We start from the raw sequence: 13,613 nt of genomic DNA, 5'->3' as shown, positions 1-13,613 counted from the left end.
CTCATTTGTTTGCACTTAATGGAGGTTTGAATACGAATGGTTTAGACATTAGATTATTAATTAAGTGCATTTGTTTTCACTAATATTTGAAGTACTTAATTGGTTTGAATAGGTGTTAATCATTAAGATCTTAAACAAAGTCTTAATATCAATAAGATGTATTCTTGTGTGGATAATATTCACCATTACTCTATCCACAATCACTAGCCACCACCACTACCCATCTCCTCCATCACAACCACCACCACTACCATCATTATCAACTACCATTACCATCATTTACCATCAGCCACTCTGACATCACAACCATCACCACCACCATCATTGTCAACCACCATTACCGTCGTCTACCATCACCCACCTCTGCCATCACAAACATCATTGTTGCTAACAATTACTATCAACTGCTACCACACTTATCTTCTTCATCAATATAATCATGTCAATTACCGCCACCACCCCATCTCTGTAGCCGCCTTCACCTCCACCTCCACCCCCACCACTACTACAGTCAATTTCTACGCCCAACAAATTTCTCCATCACAATTAACACGTCGTCAACTACCACCATACATTCTTCCGTCACTACCATCACCGCCATCTCCACCACTACTATCAGTCACTACCACCACTCTGGTAAATCTCTACTACTAACAAGCTCCAACATCATAACTAGTACCGTCATCAACTACTAAAAACACATTATTAACCACCACACATTATTCAGTTACCACCATCAACACCACTAACTACTAATATCAACTAACTTCACCATTACAATCACCAACACCACTATTAATCGACACCATTATAACAGTCACCACGACATCAACCGTCTTTGTCATCCCAACTTTCACCACCATCATTACTAATCACTAACAACAACTATTACATTAACACCACCTCTACAAACTATCTCCACCATTACTAGCAAACACAAGTGTTTCATTTTTTTAATCAAATAATGATTTTATTTCATTAATTATTTTAATATTTAACTAATTTTTATTTGAATAGTATTCTTATTATGTAGATATAATAAATTATATATATTCAGATATTGAAAAACAAACAGTCTTGATCATTCATTGTTCAGAACGTAAGATAACATCTTAATCATTCAAATGTTCATTCAGATTCATACATCTAAATCTTAATGAAAACAAATGAGGCCTAAGTCACAATAATTGATAATTTATGATATTAAAAAATATACAAAGAACTTTCACTCCTCTATATTTAAAATATGCCTTTCCAAGAACATTACGATAATGGTTTGAAGTTGGTTTGTCGAGCAAGAGGAGAGAATGATTAACAAAAATTGATAATGGAAATAAAGATGATGATAGAGATCATACTTAAAAACAAAAGTATGAAAAAATTAGGGTCAAATAAATATATTTTTGAAATTCGAAATCCAAAAGATGATGCATAAATTAGGACGAAGAGAATATTACTATTCATTTACATGTGTGTTCGGTAAAAACGGAAATGTTTTTTGAAAAAAATGTGAATGTTTACTTTGTTTGATATTTAGTATGTATGTAAATAAAGCTTTTATTTCAAAAATATTTATATAAAATCCAAATAAATATTTGGGAGGAAGGAGATGTGGATAGAGTTAGATTTAGAATTGTAAGCTTATGAATTCTAAATTTTAACTTTTTTTATTTACTAAGTTAATTTCTTGATGAATTATATACACATATTTTATGAATATTTTTACACAAATACAAAGTTTAAACTATGATTGATTTGCTCCTAGTGGGAACAAGTTGGTGATACTGAGACTATCAATATAAAATGTCACTTATAAAAATTATCTTTTTCGATTGTTTCCGAAAATTATTTTCTTGAATTTTGATTCCACCAATAATAAAATTTTTGAAAAATCCATACCAAACACACCAAATTGATATTTACAATTTGGTTTGACCTTTGTTAGAGTAATAACGCACATATCCTTTGGTGTTAACTTCAGAATAAAGACTACTATTGTTAACTTTTTTCTCCAAAACAAGATCCAGATCTAATACAAAAGGCTAATTCCGTCATTTTCTTCATATCTTCCCATAAATTTTACTCATTTATTCATTTCGTTTCAGCCTCTACTACCAAAATTCGTAAAATTCCCTCACATCTCTTTTCCGGCCCGTTATCCTCGCCGGCATTGCCGTCCTCCTCCTCCGTAAACCACCATTGACCCACCACACTCGCCGTTTTCATTTTTTCAAAATGACGAAATTACCCCTCCCCTTCCTCCTCCTCCTCCTCTGTCTCGTCTCGTTCACCACCGGCGAGATAAAAAAGCTGAAAATCTCCTCCGATCCACGTGCAATGATCCTTTTCGAGCGGTTCGGGTTTACACATACGGGTCAAGCCGCCATCAGCGTTTCTTCCGTCTCTGTTATCTCAACCTTAGCCTTGCCGGACCCTTCACGGCTTGGGTTTTTCCTCTTATCGGAAGAAGCCCTAATTCAGGTCCTTCTTGAACTCCAACAAAACCCGACATTTTGTGTTCTAGAATCCAAATTCGTCAATCTTTTGTTCACTTTCCGTTATCTTTCTCCACCCCCAAATTCTTCATTTAACCGATCTTACCCTGTTACTTCTCCCAATGAATACTCTCTCTTCTTTGCAAATTGTGCACCTGAATCGAAAGTATCCATGGATGTCCGTACGGAACTGTATAATCTTGATAATCAAGTGAGGGACTATCTCTCTGCTGGTCTTACTCAGCTTCCCACGTTGTATTTTCTGTTTTCATTTGTGTATATTGGGTTTTTGGGGTTATGGTTGTCTGTATGTTTCCGTAATAAGAAATCTGTTCATCGGATTCATATGCTTATGTCTGCTTTAGTTGTAATGAAGGCGTTGAATTTGATTTTCGAGGCGGAGGATAAGCATTATGTTAAGGTTACTGGTACTGCTCATGGTTGGGATGTGTTGTTTTATATTTTTCAGTCGATTCGTGTTGTTTTGCTTTTCACTGTGATTGTTTTGATTGGTACTGGGTGGTCGTTTTTGAAGCCATTTTTGCAAGAGAGGGAGAAGAAAGTATTGATGATTGTGATCCCACTTCAGGTTTTGGCCAATGTGGCATCGGTTGTGATTGGTGAAACGGGTCCATTTATTAGGGATTGGGTGACTTGGAATCAGGTGTTTTTGATTGTTGATATTGTTTGTTGTTGTGCTATTATCTTTCCTATTGTTTGGTCGATTAGGTCGTTGAGGGAGACTTCGAAGACTGATGGGAAGGCTGCAAGGAATTTGTCAAAATTGACTTTATTTAGGCAGTTTTACATAGTGGTGATTGGATACTTGTACTTCACAAGGATTGTTGTGTTCGCATTGAGGACAATTGCTGCATATAAGTATCAATGGGTGGCAAATGCTGCCGAGGAGATTGCCAGTTTAGCGTTCTATATAGTGATGTTTTACATGTTTAGGCCAGTGGAGAAGAATGAGTACTTTGTTCTTGACGAGGAGGAAGAAGAAGCTGCAGAGTTGGCTCTTCGAGATGAGGAGTTTGAGCTGTGAAGTTGAGTTCTGGTGGAATGTGTCCTGTCATTTATGCGGTTTGAAGCCTAACACTGTGAGTTCACTGAAGTGATAGTTAGGTTTGCTGGGATGAATTATCATTTACTGTTCTTTTACTTTTTCATTTTTATGAAAAAATATTTTGGTCTGTAGTAATAGCACTGTAATCATGGAACAGTGGTTTGCATTTTTGGATATTGGAAGTTCTTTCATTGAAAGTGTTATGTAAACCTCATTTTCGATAATATAGTGCATTATCGTGATTTTCCCTTCTTGGTCTTTTATCCTTCTGGAAGTTCATGTGCTTGAATATGAAAGTGTAAAGATTGTTGTTTTCCATTGAGAAATTAGTCTATATGTGCTTATATAGGTTCAGTTGGATGATAATGACCTTGCTGTCTGTCCATTTATGGCCATTTTATTCCATGTTCTGTTGTTTGCTTCATGATTTTCCATCACTCTAGACTGACCAAATTTTTTCCACTTAGAATGCTAAATATTCCACTTAGCTATGATGAACAATATGGTATCTGTGTCCTATTTCTTTACTCTGAATTTCTGAGGTGTGATATTTTAATCTTTCTTAGTATATTACATGGATTCCATATAAACTAGTTGCATCGTCCGGTGTGGAAGCTAAAAGCATCATATTGAGAGGATCAGTATCAGAACTGAAAGAAATTGGTCTTTTTCTATAGTTCTTGTACTTGGTAATCATATTTGCTTCATTGAGGTTAAGCACACGATATCTATCAAGATATCTCGTGGCTGTCCTAGTTATTATTGGCTAGGCATCAGGTTAAAGGTTATAGGATCTTACATTTTTTTCGTGACAATACTTTCCAATTTGAACTGTTGGTGTTGAAAATGTTTTGTATTAAAAGAAAAACACCTTGTGGCCTAATGAGCTGTAGCTTGTATGCTATTCTTCACTTGACTTTACCCTGCAACTCCAATTGGTCCCACGGATAATTCATATTGTTGATACCTTCTGTTACTCTCTTTTGTCACTTCCGCCTCCAATAACTACTCAACAATACTATTACATGCCACTGCCAATAACTTTACCATCAATGTCCCAGCAGAAAATGTTTAAGAACATGTTTTATCCTATAAAGCATTTTACATCAAACAATGAGGAGTAACAAACAACGGGGCATAGGTCAAGGAGCTTATTATCAAAGAATCAGTGGGGAAGGGAATAGGTCAGGGATGGTATATTGGTGGAATTCACAGTTTTTGTATTTGTTGTCTGGACTATCACCGAGATCTGAGACCCCTTCCAGATTTAAGGCTTAAGGAACCATGATGCGATAGAGTACATTAATTGACGGGCTGCTATTCATCAGGATAATTCTGCCTTTATGTGAGAAACTGTTTAACTGACTTTTATATTTTTTCTCTTTGATCTTCTACACCAGAAAGCTGGCTAAATTAAACAATCTTGATTTGGAAACAAGGGTGGTAATATAATTAGGTATTTTCTGCTTGTTGTTTTAGATGCATTTGGGGGTCCTCCCTCATTTGTCAGCATATATGTGAGCGTAGTTGTACTTCCTTTTTGCTATCTTATTTGTTGTCCTTGTCAAAATACATATGTCATTAGATATCTAGTGATAGTCTATTAGATGGAACAGATGTGAAAAATAGAAAGCACCATTACAACCTTGTTTACGCTGATACAATAGATCGATAGACTCTTTCATACATTAGGCCATAATGATAGATTAGATTGCATGGAACTTCTGCCTTGACTTCCATTTTTCTGGTTGCTTCCTATACTTTTCCTAGCTGATATGGTTTCTTGAGATGGTGATAGTATATTATGTTGCGGAAAATGGTAAATTTCAGCATCATACTTGTTTTCACTTCCAGACAGCTAATGAATTTAGTTTCCCCATCCTTCTCTCTTTGCTCTTGCTTATTTTGTGACACCTTTTAGTTATTTTACGCATGGACAAAAACACACTCTGTTTCTTTTGAAATTCAGTTAGTACTGTTCTCCTAGTTAAGTGTTTTGGTGATATGATAGTCGATCAAATATTTGCTTATTCTTGAACAGTATATCAAATATTTCATGGCTCTGCTTTGATCCACTTGTTGGGAGCAGTTAAAGTGTACTAATCACTTAAACAGAAATTGTAACTTCTGAGTTCTGACCATGGAGGGTTTCTTTATATTGTTTTGCATATTTCTTACTTGATAAATAAGGGATTGATCATCTGACTTTTATATTAGGCATGCCTCGTTCTTTGTTTGGTGATACAAGATAATCGATAGATAAGTTAAAACTTGGAAGCATATCAAATAGTCAACAGGGGAAAAAACCTATGTTCTTACGCGGGATGGGAATAAAGGCTACTAAGATCGGAACTCACGACCTAAGTACTAAATAACCTTGGAATGGAGATGCCAATCTTATAAAGAAAATACCGCTATCTAAAGTAATTGAGACTTCCTGGAGAAAAACATAATCCTCCCAGTGAACTGATTGTACACCAAACCGACAAAGGTGAACAAGTATAGTATACTACTATACTTAGGGAGCTTGAGAGCACCTTGTTGAAGGAACTCGACAAAATGACCCCGTAGCTTGAGGAGAAAGGGTACATTCATTACTATCAGCTCATACTTCTTGATGCCTACCCATTGAAAGCGAAATTTGGGCAACAAGAAAGCCCACCTAATGGCTAATGGGACATTTGATCCTCTTTAAAACGTCTATTATTGCGCTGACTATTTGTTTGTTTTTGGTTAAAGAGTATAGAAAGGCCTTAACAGTTTATTCCCCTTAAATGGTTCTTTATTTGCTAAAATGAGTAAGTACAAAATAATAATTTATTTTAAATATGAAGACCAAGTAAAATGAAATGTATGTAATACATAATCTCCTCAAACTATACGAAGAATTGCTATTTATTGCATAACAACAATGAGTAGCAAAATGATTAATTTTCTTTTCTTTTCTTTTCTTTCTTTTGGGCAATCCATGAAACCGTTTGCCATTCAATATCGTCAACGGATTAATAAATCAAACAAAAATAGAAAATTAATTTTGGATCATCGTGCATTGTGAAATTCAGTTCTGAAAACTTCAAATTAATTGCAACGTCTTTTTGAGTATTATGATTATCTTCACAATGGATGATGAGCAGCTAATTAAAACCTCCCACACATCCTTCAATAATATTTTCTCCGTTTTATATTAGTTGTATACTTTCTTTTTTACACACTTTTTATAAATCATAAATAAGATGAGTAGTTTTACAAATTTACCATTTAAGAATTTTTTTTGAAACTTTACAAACTTGTTTACTTTCATTTTTTTTAAAAAAATTAATAGTAAGGGTGAAATGAGAAAAATTTAATTACCGAGGACATGATTTCAGATAAGGCGAGGACGCGAATTAGGATAGAAAGTTAGAAGGTAGGAGTGTGTCTATACTAGTAGGTAGGAGTGCATTGTCTTGTTTCCCTTACTAATACGATCTGCATCTCAACTAAATCAAAATTTGCATCGGAAAGTCCCAAATTGGGATGGGGGTGGTAAAACGCTCCCTAACAAAGGAGACTATGTATTCGGGGGATTCTAACCTCAGACCTTTAGTTAAGGATGAATGAGTATTTACCATTCAACTACAACACTTATTGGTTTGTAAATTGATACTTTTGATAAGTTATCGCAGTTCAATCGACAGGTCCACAATTGAACTTATTACTGACTTTATACGTTTGATCGTGTGATTTGATGAATGAGATAAAGATAATAATTTCAAGATAAAATGTGACTTTCTTTTTTGTATTTGATTATGAATATTAATTAATCTCAAAATTATTTTGTTCCATCATTTATATTAAAATGATAGGATTAACTATCCCATGTAAAAAATGAAATAACTAATTTCATAAAATATTTTTTTCTTTCTCATTTCTCCAACCAGAGGAACCCTTAAATAATAACCCACTCTGCCACTCATATGCTCGATAACTATTTTTCTAAAATTGTTTTTTTTTAAAGTCAAACTAATTCTTTTAAAAGATAATTAATTTGCACGATTAAAGCACTTTCACTGCTAATAATGTGAACTTATTACTATAGTACACCACACATGGAGCATTATCCCACTAATATCAATGTACCACATTTTCCATGCCTCACACTATATAATGTATTTTCTTATTTCACCGTATACGTGTATAATCTATTCGTCTCAATTTACGTAACATATTTTTATTTTTAATCAATTTCAAAATAAATGATATTTTCCTATATTGAGTTAATAATTTAAAAAACACATTTAATTATTATACTTTTGCTAATTTCATATTTTAACAACTCATTCTTTAATTATCATATTAGTTTTTTTGTATTAAAACATGAACAATGATGAATTGCCTACACACTTTATAGTTGATTGAGATAAAATATTTGACCAATTCATCATCGAGGCGTAGGGCTTCATATCGATTGTTTTGTTCGATTTTGAAGTTTATCTGTTTGACTTATCGGTTATCAGTTTATAGACATGTCAAAACGTTATAGAACCATTACGATATTGACTTATTGGTTATCGGTTTATCGGTTATTGACCATTATCGGTTCGGTTATCGATTTAATCGTTAAGATTTGACACACAAAAAAATTATTGAAAATCACTTAGAAATAAAGTGACAAACTAAATGAACCATGCATATGAGTTGATAAATTACGTTTTGCTCAAAAGCAAATGCAAACTAAATAACCAAGAGTTTGAGACAGTCAGAAATAAAATTATGAAAACTAAATCCTAAGTGAAGGACTTTATATACCGAGTGATAATAAATATAAATTATTATGTTACTATTGGGTCATCGGTTAATCTGTTAAGAAAAAACCTTAAGCCGTTAAGAATGATAACTCAATAATAAGAAAAATGAAAATCATTATCAAAATCGCTAAATCAATAACCTATTATCGATAGATTAATAACCTTTTTTTGATTCAGTTTATCAATTATAGTTCGATTTTGAACATCCCTACCGAGGCTTGGTTTAATATGAAGAGAGTGATAACTTAAATAGGTAAAAAGAGTCATAAATAATTAAAATATGATACTAACGAAATAGTAATTGTTTAAATGAGTTATTGACCATTAATTTTTTATATTTAATATTTTGACTAAATTTTTTATTTTTAATAAAATAATTTATTAACTCATAAATATTTTAAATTTGTTTTAGATTATTTCAAAAATCTTGCTTTTACTTTTAGATTTTTTTGTATAATTACACGTCATCACATAAATTGAGCCTATGAATATATAATAACCTCTCTTCTGACAATAGTCTTTCATTCCCATTTATACACAACACAAAAACGTGAAAACAAAAATTTCACTGAAAAATGGCCATAGCTGAATCCAACGTGGAGTTCCTGAAGATTAATTCTCCGGCGTTCTACGGCGGCATAAGACGGCATCTCTGGCAGACGCCTAGGGTGGTGGACACCGTGTCATGCCGCCAGCTGTACTTGAGGAGCGCTTATACGTTCTCGAGAAAAGAAACTATTCCTCAGAAAACTAAGAAGTGTCTCGGAAAAGTCAGAGAAAGAGTGGCGAACGGCGGGAAAAAGAAGGGAAAATCCGGTGGGAGACGGAGGCGCGTGAGGAGGATCGCGGTGGTGAGGAGAGTGAAGAAAATTTGTTGTGCGGCGTTGTGCGGTGTTTTCCGAAAGTTGTTATCGTGCACTGCTACTGTTGATGTTGTGGATCATGAAAGTTAAAAAAAGTTAGTGTTAGTTACAGTATTTTATTTTTTTCTCTCTTTTTGTCCTTTTTACCTTTAATTTTTTTGACTTTTTTTTTGTCTGAGTTAGTATAATTTGTATTCAAAAAAAAAAAAAAAAAGGAAGAGAAGTCTCTGTGTCTTTTTTCTTCGGCCAAATAATAAAGCATCTCTTAGTTTAAATGTTTACTAATATAAATTTTGGTGGATGATTGAGATTCTTTTATCCTTAAATGAAGTTCTTGGATTTGAGCCTTAGAAATAATTTTTTTTTTGGTTAGAAATGTCTCTCCTAAAAATGAGCCCTGCAATATACAAATTTGAATTTAGTCAAATTTCAATTCGAATACTTCGTATGAGAAACAAAAAGAAAAGTTCAAATTTTGAAGGAAAAAAAGGTACAGGGACATGCAAGTGTAGCATTGTCACCCACCAATGGGATTGATGCCGTGAATGAGGCTACTCGTTCCTTAGCCAGATGTCTAGGTTTGAGTCTTGGGTGTGAAAAATTCTTGGTCAGGAGCATTTTTCCTGAATGAGGCCTTACGCGACTTGAATTTGAATTAGCTGGACTCCAATACAGATCCCGAACATCAAATGAAAAAAAGTGTATCATTATCCTTGTTTTAATTTATTTTTCTTGAGATTTCAAATTCGAATTTTAAATATAAAAAAGTATTATGATAAAAAATGTTTTTCCTTTTATTAGCCGAATTTTCATCTCAATATCGGACACCAAATGAAAATCAATTCCTTCGGAAAACCTAGTACAAAAATTTCAATATGGTTCCATCCGTTTGTGATATAAATACAAATTGAATTGCATCATCTTTATTTTCCAAGTTAAAAAATCAGCTTTGCTATGAAAAATTAGTAATTATATTGATTGTCCTCTCTGTTGTAAACAAAGGAAAAAAGCAAAGGTAGAGATGTTACCGTAATTAATGAGGGGAAAAGACGCAAATGATAATGCAAGATTAAATTGAAGATTCCAATTAACGGCTATTGACCATGAGATAAGGTTGTTTATTACTGTAATTAATGTGACATTAAAAGCCCCCAAAGTGGTTAACCTCAAATCATTAACATCACTCAACTATCATCCCCCCCAAAATGTATACTAAATACCTTTAAAATATGAGTACTTGTAATTTAACTCATCACACTCATATATCGCATCACTATAAAATAAAAAATATAAATTATTTGAAAATTTATCTAAAGATGATACAATTTTTTTTACCGATAATTTAATTTACTGCAATTTTTTCTATCAAAAGAAAATTGGAAAAAGCTTTAGGATTATAACTTGGGATCTTTGTTAGTTCCAAAATTCAGACTTTTATATATATAATTTTTATTTTTTTTTAGGAAAAACTTTGCAGTCGATTCTCAAAATTTTGGTGACCACTCAAAGAATCAACATAATGTAAACATGGTTGCTCTAATACAAACATTTATGATTATTTTTTTCGGCTCAAACCCATGACCACAATTTTATCTCCCTTCGAGGTAAAACCTAATAAAATAAAAGTGTAATATGAGTTATAAAATTGGTGTCAAATAAAAATGCTAACCGTTGAACAGCGCGCGAACTGTTCCTCAGCCTTTTGCTGACAAGCAAAATGCCGAGCCTTCTTCCGCCATGAAAGATCTCGTGAAGGTTTGGGAAAAAAACCTTTCATGTAATCTCCTTCATCATCTGTCGCACGCAAAATCAACAATAAACGTTTACATGTCAACGATGCATCGAATTCCGATCGTGTTAATTTTGTGTACCACACTTTTTCACAGATTGCTCCCAAGTATATTTATTTTATTTTAGAAAAAACAAAAAAAAGATGTCCTTTAATTTTTTCAATTAATTGGTTATGAATATCTTATATTCATTCTTACGAATTGATTTATCTAATAGTATAAATATTCATCTCACAACGTTCACTTTTTTTGAGATAATACATATTAGTTGAGTTACCATCTGATAAATCAAATCCATTCTTGCTGTATCCATATTTTCTCGGTTTAAAGGAGATAAACAATTGATCTTTTTTGTTTGTTTAGGATTAGTCAGAGTTGCAGTCGTTACACTTGATTCGATTTAAATATACAAGAAACATGAAGTATTCGGATCCAAACCAATAATATTTTTTTGGTGCAAGGGAGAAAACAAGACAATTCTGCCAGATGTGAAGAAAAAACATGTCTTGTATATCTTCAAGGGCGAAGAGTCTTGGCAGGTTTATATTGACGGAATCTCTCTCAATTCTTTTATTTACTTTTCTATCAATAATTACCTGTTTGGAAGGGAACCTTGGAGCAACGTTAATATTGTCTCCATATGTGTTACCTATAAGTCATGGATTCGAATTGTGGAATCAATTACTAATACTTAAAGTAGGTTACACACACCTCCTATTTTACACCCCCTTGGGTGTGACCCTTCTTCGGACATGCTTGAACACGGGATGCTTCATGCACTGGACTACCATTTGTCACAATGTTTGATCATCAAAATGCTAGCTTGAGCCTCGATGCTACTATCATAGTTGCAAAGAGCCCTTTCCTATTTTCATGTATATTTGCATCTCGACGGATACAATGTAATTACTATCTCGTTGAAAAAAATTAAAACTTGTGCAATTGTATTGTATGTGGGGAAAAAGATCCAATTTCTATATGTTGCATATAAAACATGAAATATGGTAACAGTTACGCCTTTTTTTCCCCTACTAAAACATAACACATTGGAGGTTTGAGTTGCTGTGAGAGGGGAACCTGTTAACCCATGTATTTTCAAAAAACTATTATGTGTAACCTGTTAGCCCATGTATTTTCAAAAAACTATTATGTGTGCTGCTCGAGAGCTTCTGAATTTCTGTTGTTGTAGAAATACCCAGGTTTATGCTTATCTGATGTGCATGGCATAGGATAAATCTCCTTCCAGAATTTGACATTGATTTGAATTTTATGTTTTAGCCTTTGACAGAGCTTACAGATAAAAAGTGCAAGCGATGCGGGATCTATGAGAAGGACACAATAAAACCTGATGATACTTTTGATGAGTGAGAGTTATGTGCTTCTGATTTTACTAGTCCTCATGGCAAGTGTAGTCATTACTTAAAGAAAAAGTTCAAAGCCACATTTTTGTGTCCAGACTGTGTCCACCATCGCGATGGTTAGTCTTCTAATTCCTTAATGGTCTTCTCTTTCTTTATTCTACGTGTATGTTGACATTTTTTCGATCTACCCACGCATATCATAATAAGTATTCAGATAAAATGCACATCAGAATTGTGTAGTTTCACTATTAGTTTCTTAGAGGCAAGAGTATTGGCTATGGTTCAGCTGAATTCAATAGCTTTGGTTCAAATTTTATATTTGTCTTAAATTTTAAAAATCCAATGAATATATACATATTATTAATTTAAATCGCAGTAACTTACCCAAAATCCATAAGCTTTAAATCCCGGCTCTGCCTTTGTAATGGCGGAAACAAGCATAATGTGTTAACTCCCCCCCCCCCCCTTCTTGTGGGGAAGAGTGGTGTTAAACAAAATATTGAATAAGCTTTTTATTTGCATACAAACGTAGGATTGTATTAGCAATTCACCCTTTATTCAATATACTTTCCATGAGACATATACAAATCGGTTTGTTAAACGTCTCTGGCAAGATTTAGCAATTTTGGCAATTACTCTAGCTTCAAATCACTCATCTGGCTCACAAAAAGGCGGAAACAGAATGCACTGGGCTTTCCTGTTTCTCATCTGTGCTTTAGCGTCGATTGTTTTAGTTCTTGGAGCAGTTGCTACCTACAAATGTTGGAAGTAAACAAAGAGGCAGCATGAGCAAGCTCGTTTCTTGAAGTTGTTTGAAGAGGAAGAATTAGGCATTGGGCCGCTAAGTCATGTTATTTAGGAAACTAGTATCATTTTTCACGTCTCAACATACGTGAACATGCTTAACGTAGTTGTATAGTATAACTTAAATTGCAAGATATGTAGCAGATGTAGGTAGAGAGCTACGAGCTTGGAAGTTAGAATCCGACAATTGGAGATTTTTGAAACTTGATAGCCTTTTAAATAGAAGTTTTTATTTTTATTTTTCAGGTAAATTGTATTGGAGTTTAAAGGTGTGAATGAGAAATAAAAGGTTGTAACTTTCTGAAAGGTTGTGACTTTTCCAAAAGTTATGACTTTTTTGAAGAGTTGCAACTTTTCTTAAAGATTGTGACTTTTGTGAATGGTTGTGATTTTTTCGATAAACCACAATAAGCACCTATTCACACTAAACATTGAATTTCTCTCTCT

The 13,613-nt window shown here is 33.6% G+C and overlaps 2 protein-coding genes and 1 pseudogene across 2 annotated transcripts; all 3 read left to right on the top strand.

Moving 5' to 3' along the window:
* Nucleotides 1-2,010: 2,010 nt before the first annotated feature.
* On the top strand, nt 2,011-3,803 carry LOC129877392 (protein CANDIDATE G-PROTEIN COUPLED RECEPTOR 7-like). The gene has a single exon (XM_055952889.1). It carries the CDS (start codon nt 2,236-2,238, stop codon nt 3,538-3,540), a length of 1,305 nt encoding a protein of 434 aa, XP_055808864.1. The 5' UTR covers nt 2,011-2,235; the 3' UTR covers nt 3,541-3,803.
* Nucleotides 3,804-8,880: 5,077 nt separating this feature from the next.
* LOC129877211 (uncharacterized) lies at nt 8,881-9,462 on the top strand. The gene has a single exon (XM_055952698.1). The coding sequence runs from the start codon at nt 8,924-8,926 to the stop codon at nt 9,299-9,301; it is 378 nt and encodes a 125-aa protein (XP_055808673.1). The 5' UTR covers nt 8,881-8,923; the 3' UTR covers nt 9,302-9,462.
* A 1,576-nt stretch (nt 9,463-11,038) lies between these two features.
* Nucleotides 11,039-13,221, top strand: LOC129875547 (uncharacterized; annotated as a pseudogene).
* The last annotated feature ends 392 nt before the right edge of the window (nt 13,222-13,613 follow it).

This window comes from Solanum dulcamara, chromosome 12 (assembly GCF_947179165.1).
Source record: "Solanum dulcamara chromosome 12, daSolDulc1.2, whole genome shotgun sequence".
NCBI classification, from domain to species: Eukaryota; Viridiplantae; Streptophyta; class Magnoliopsida; order Solanales; family Solanaceae; genus Solanum; species Solanum dulcamara.
This window is presented reverse-complemented; position numbering and strand designations above follow the sequence as displayed.

Coding starts and splice junctions, on each gene's coding strand:
- LOC129877392 (XM_055952889.1), top strand. CDS start 2,236: ATGACGAAATTACCCCTCCCCTTCCTCCTCCTCCTCCTCTGTCTCGTC.
- LOC129877211 (XM_055952698.1), top strand. CDS start 8,924: ATGGCCATAGCTGAATCCAACGTGGAGTTCCTGAAGATTAATTCTCCG.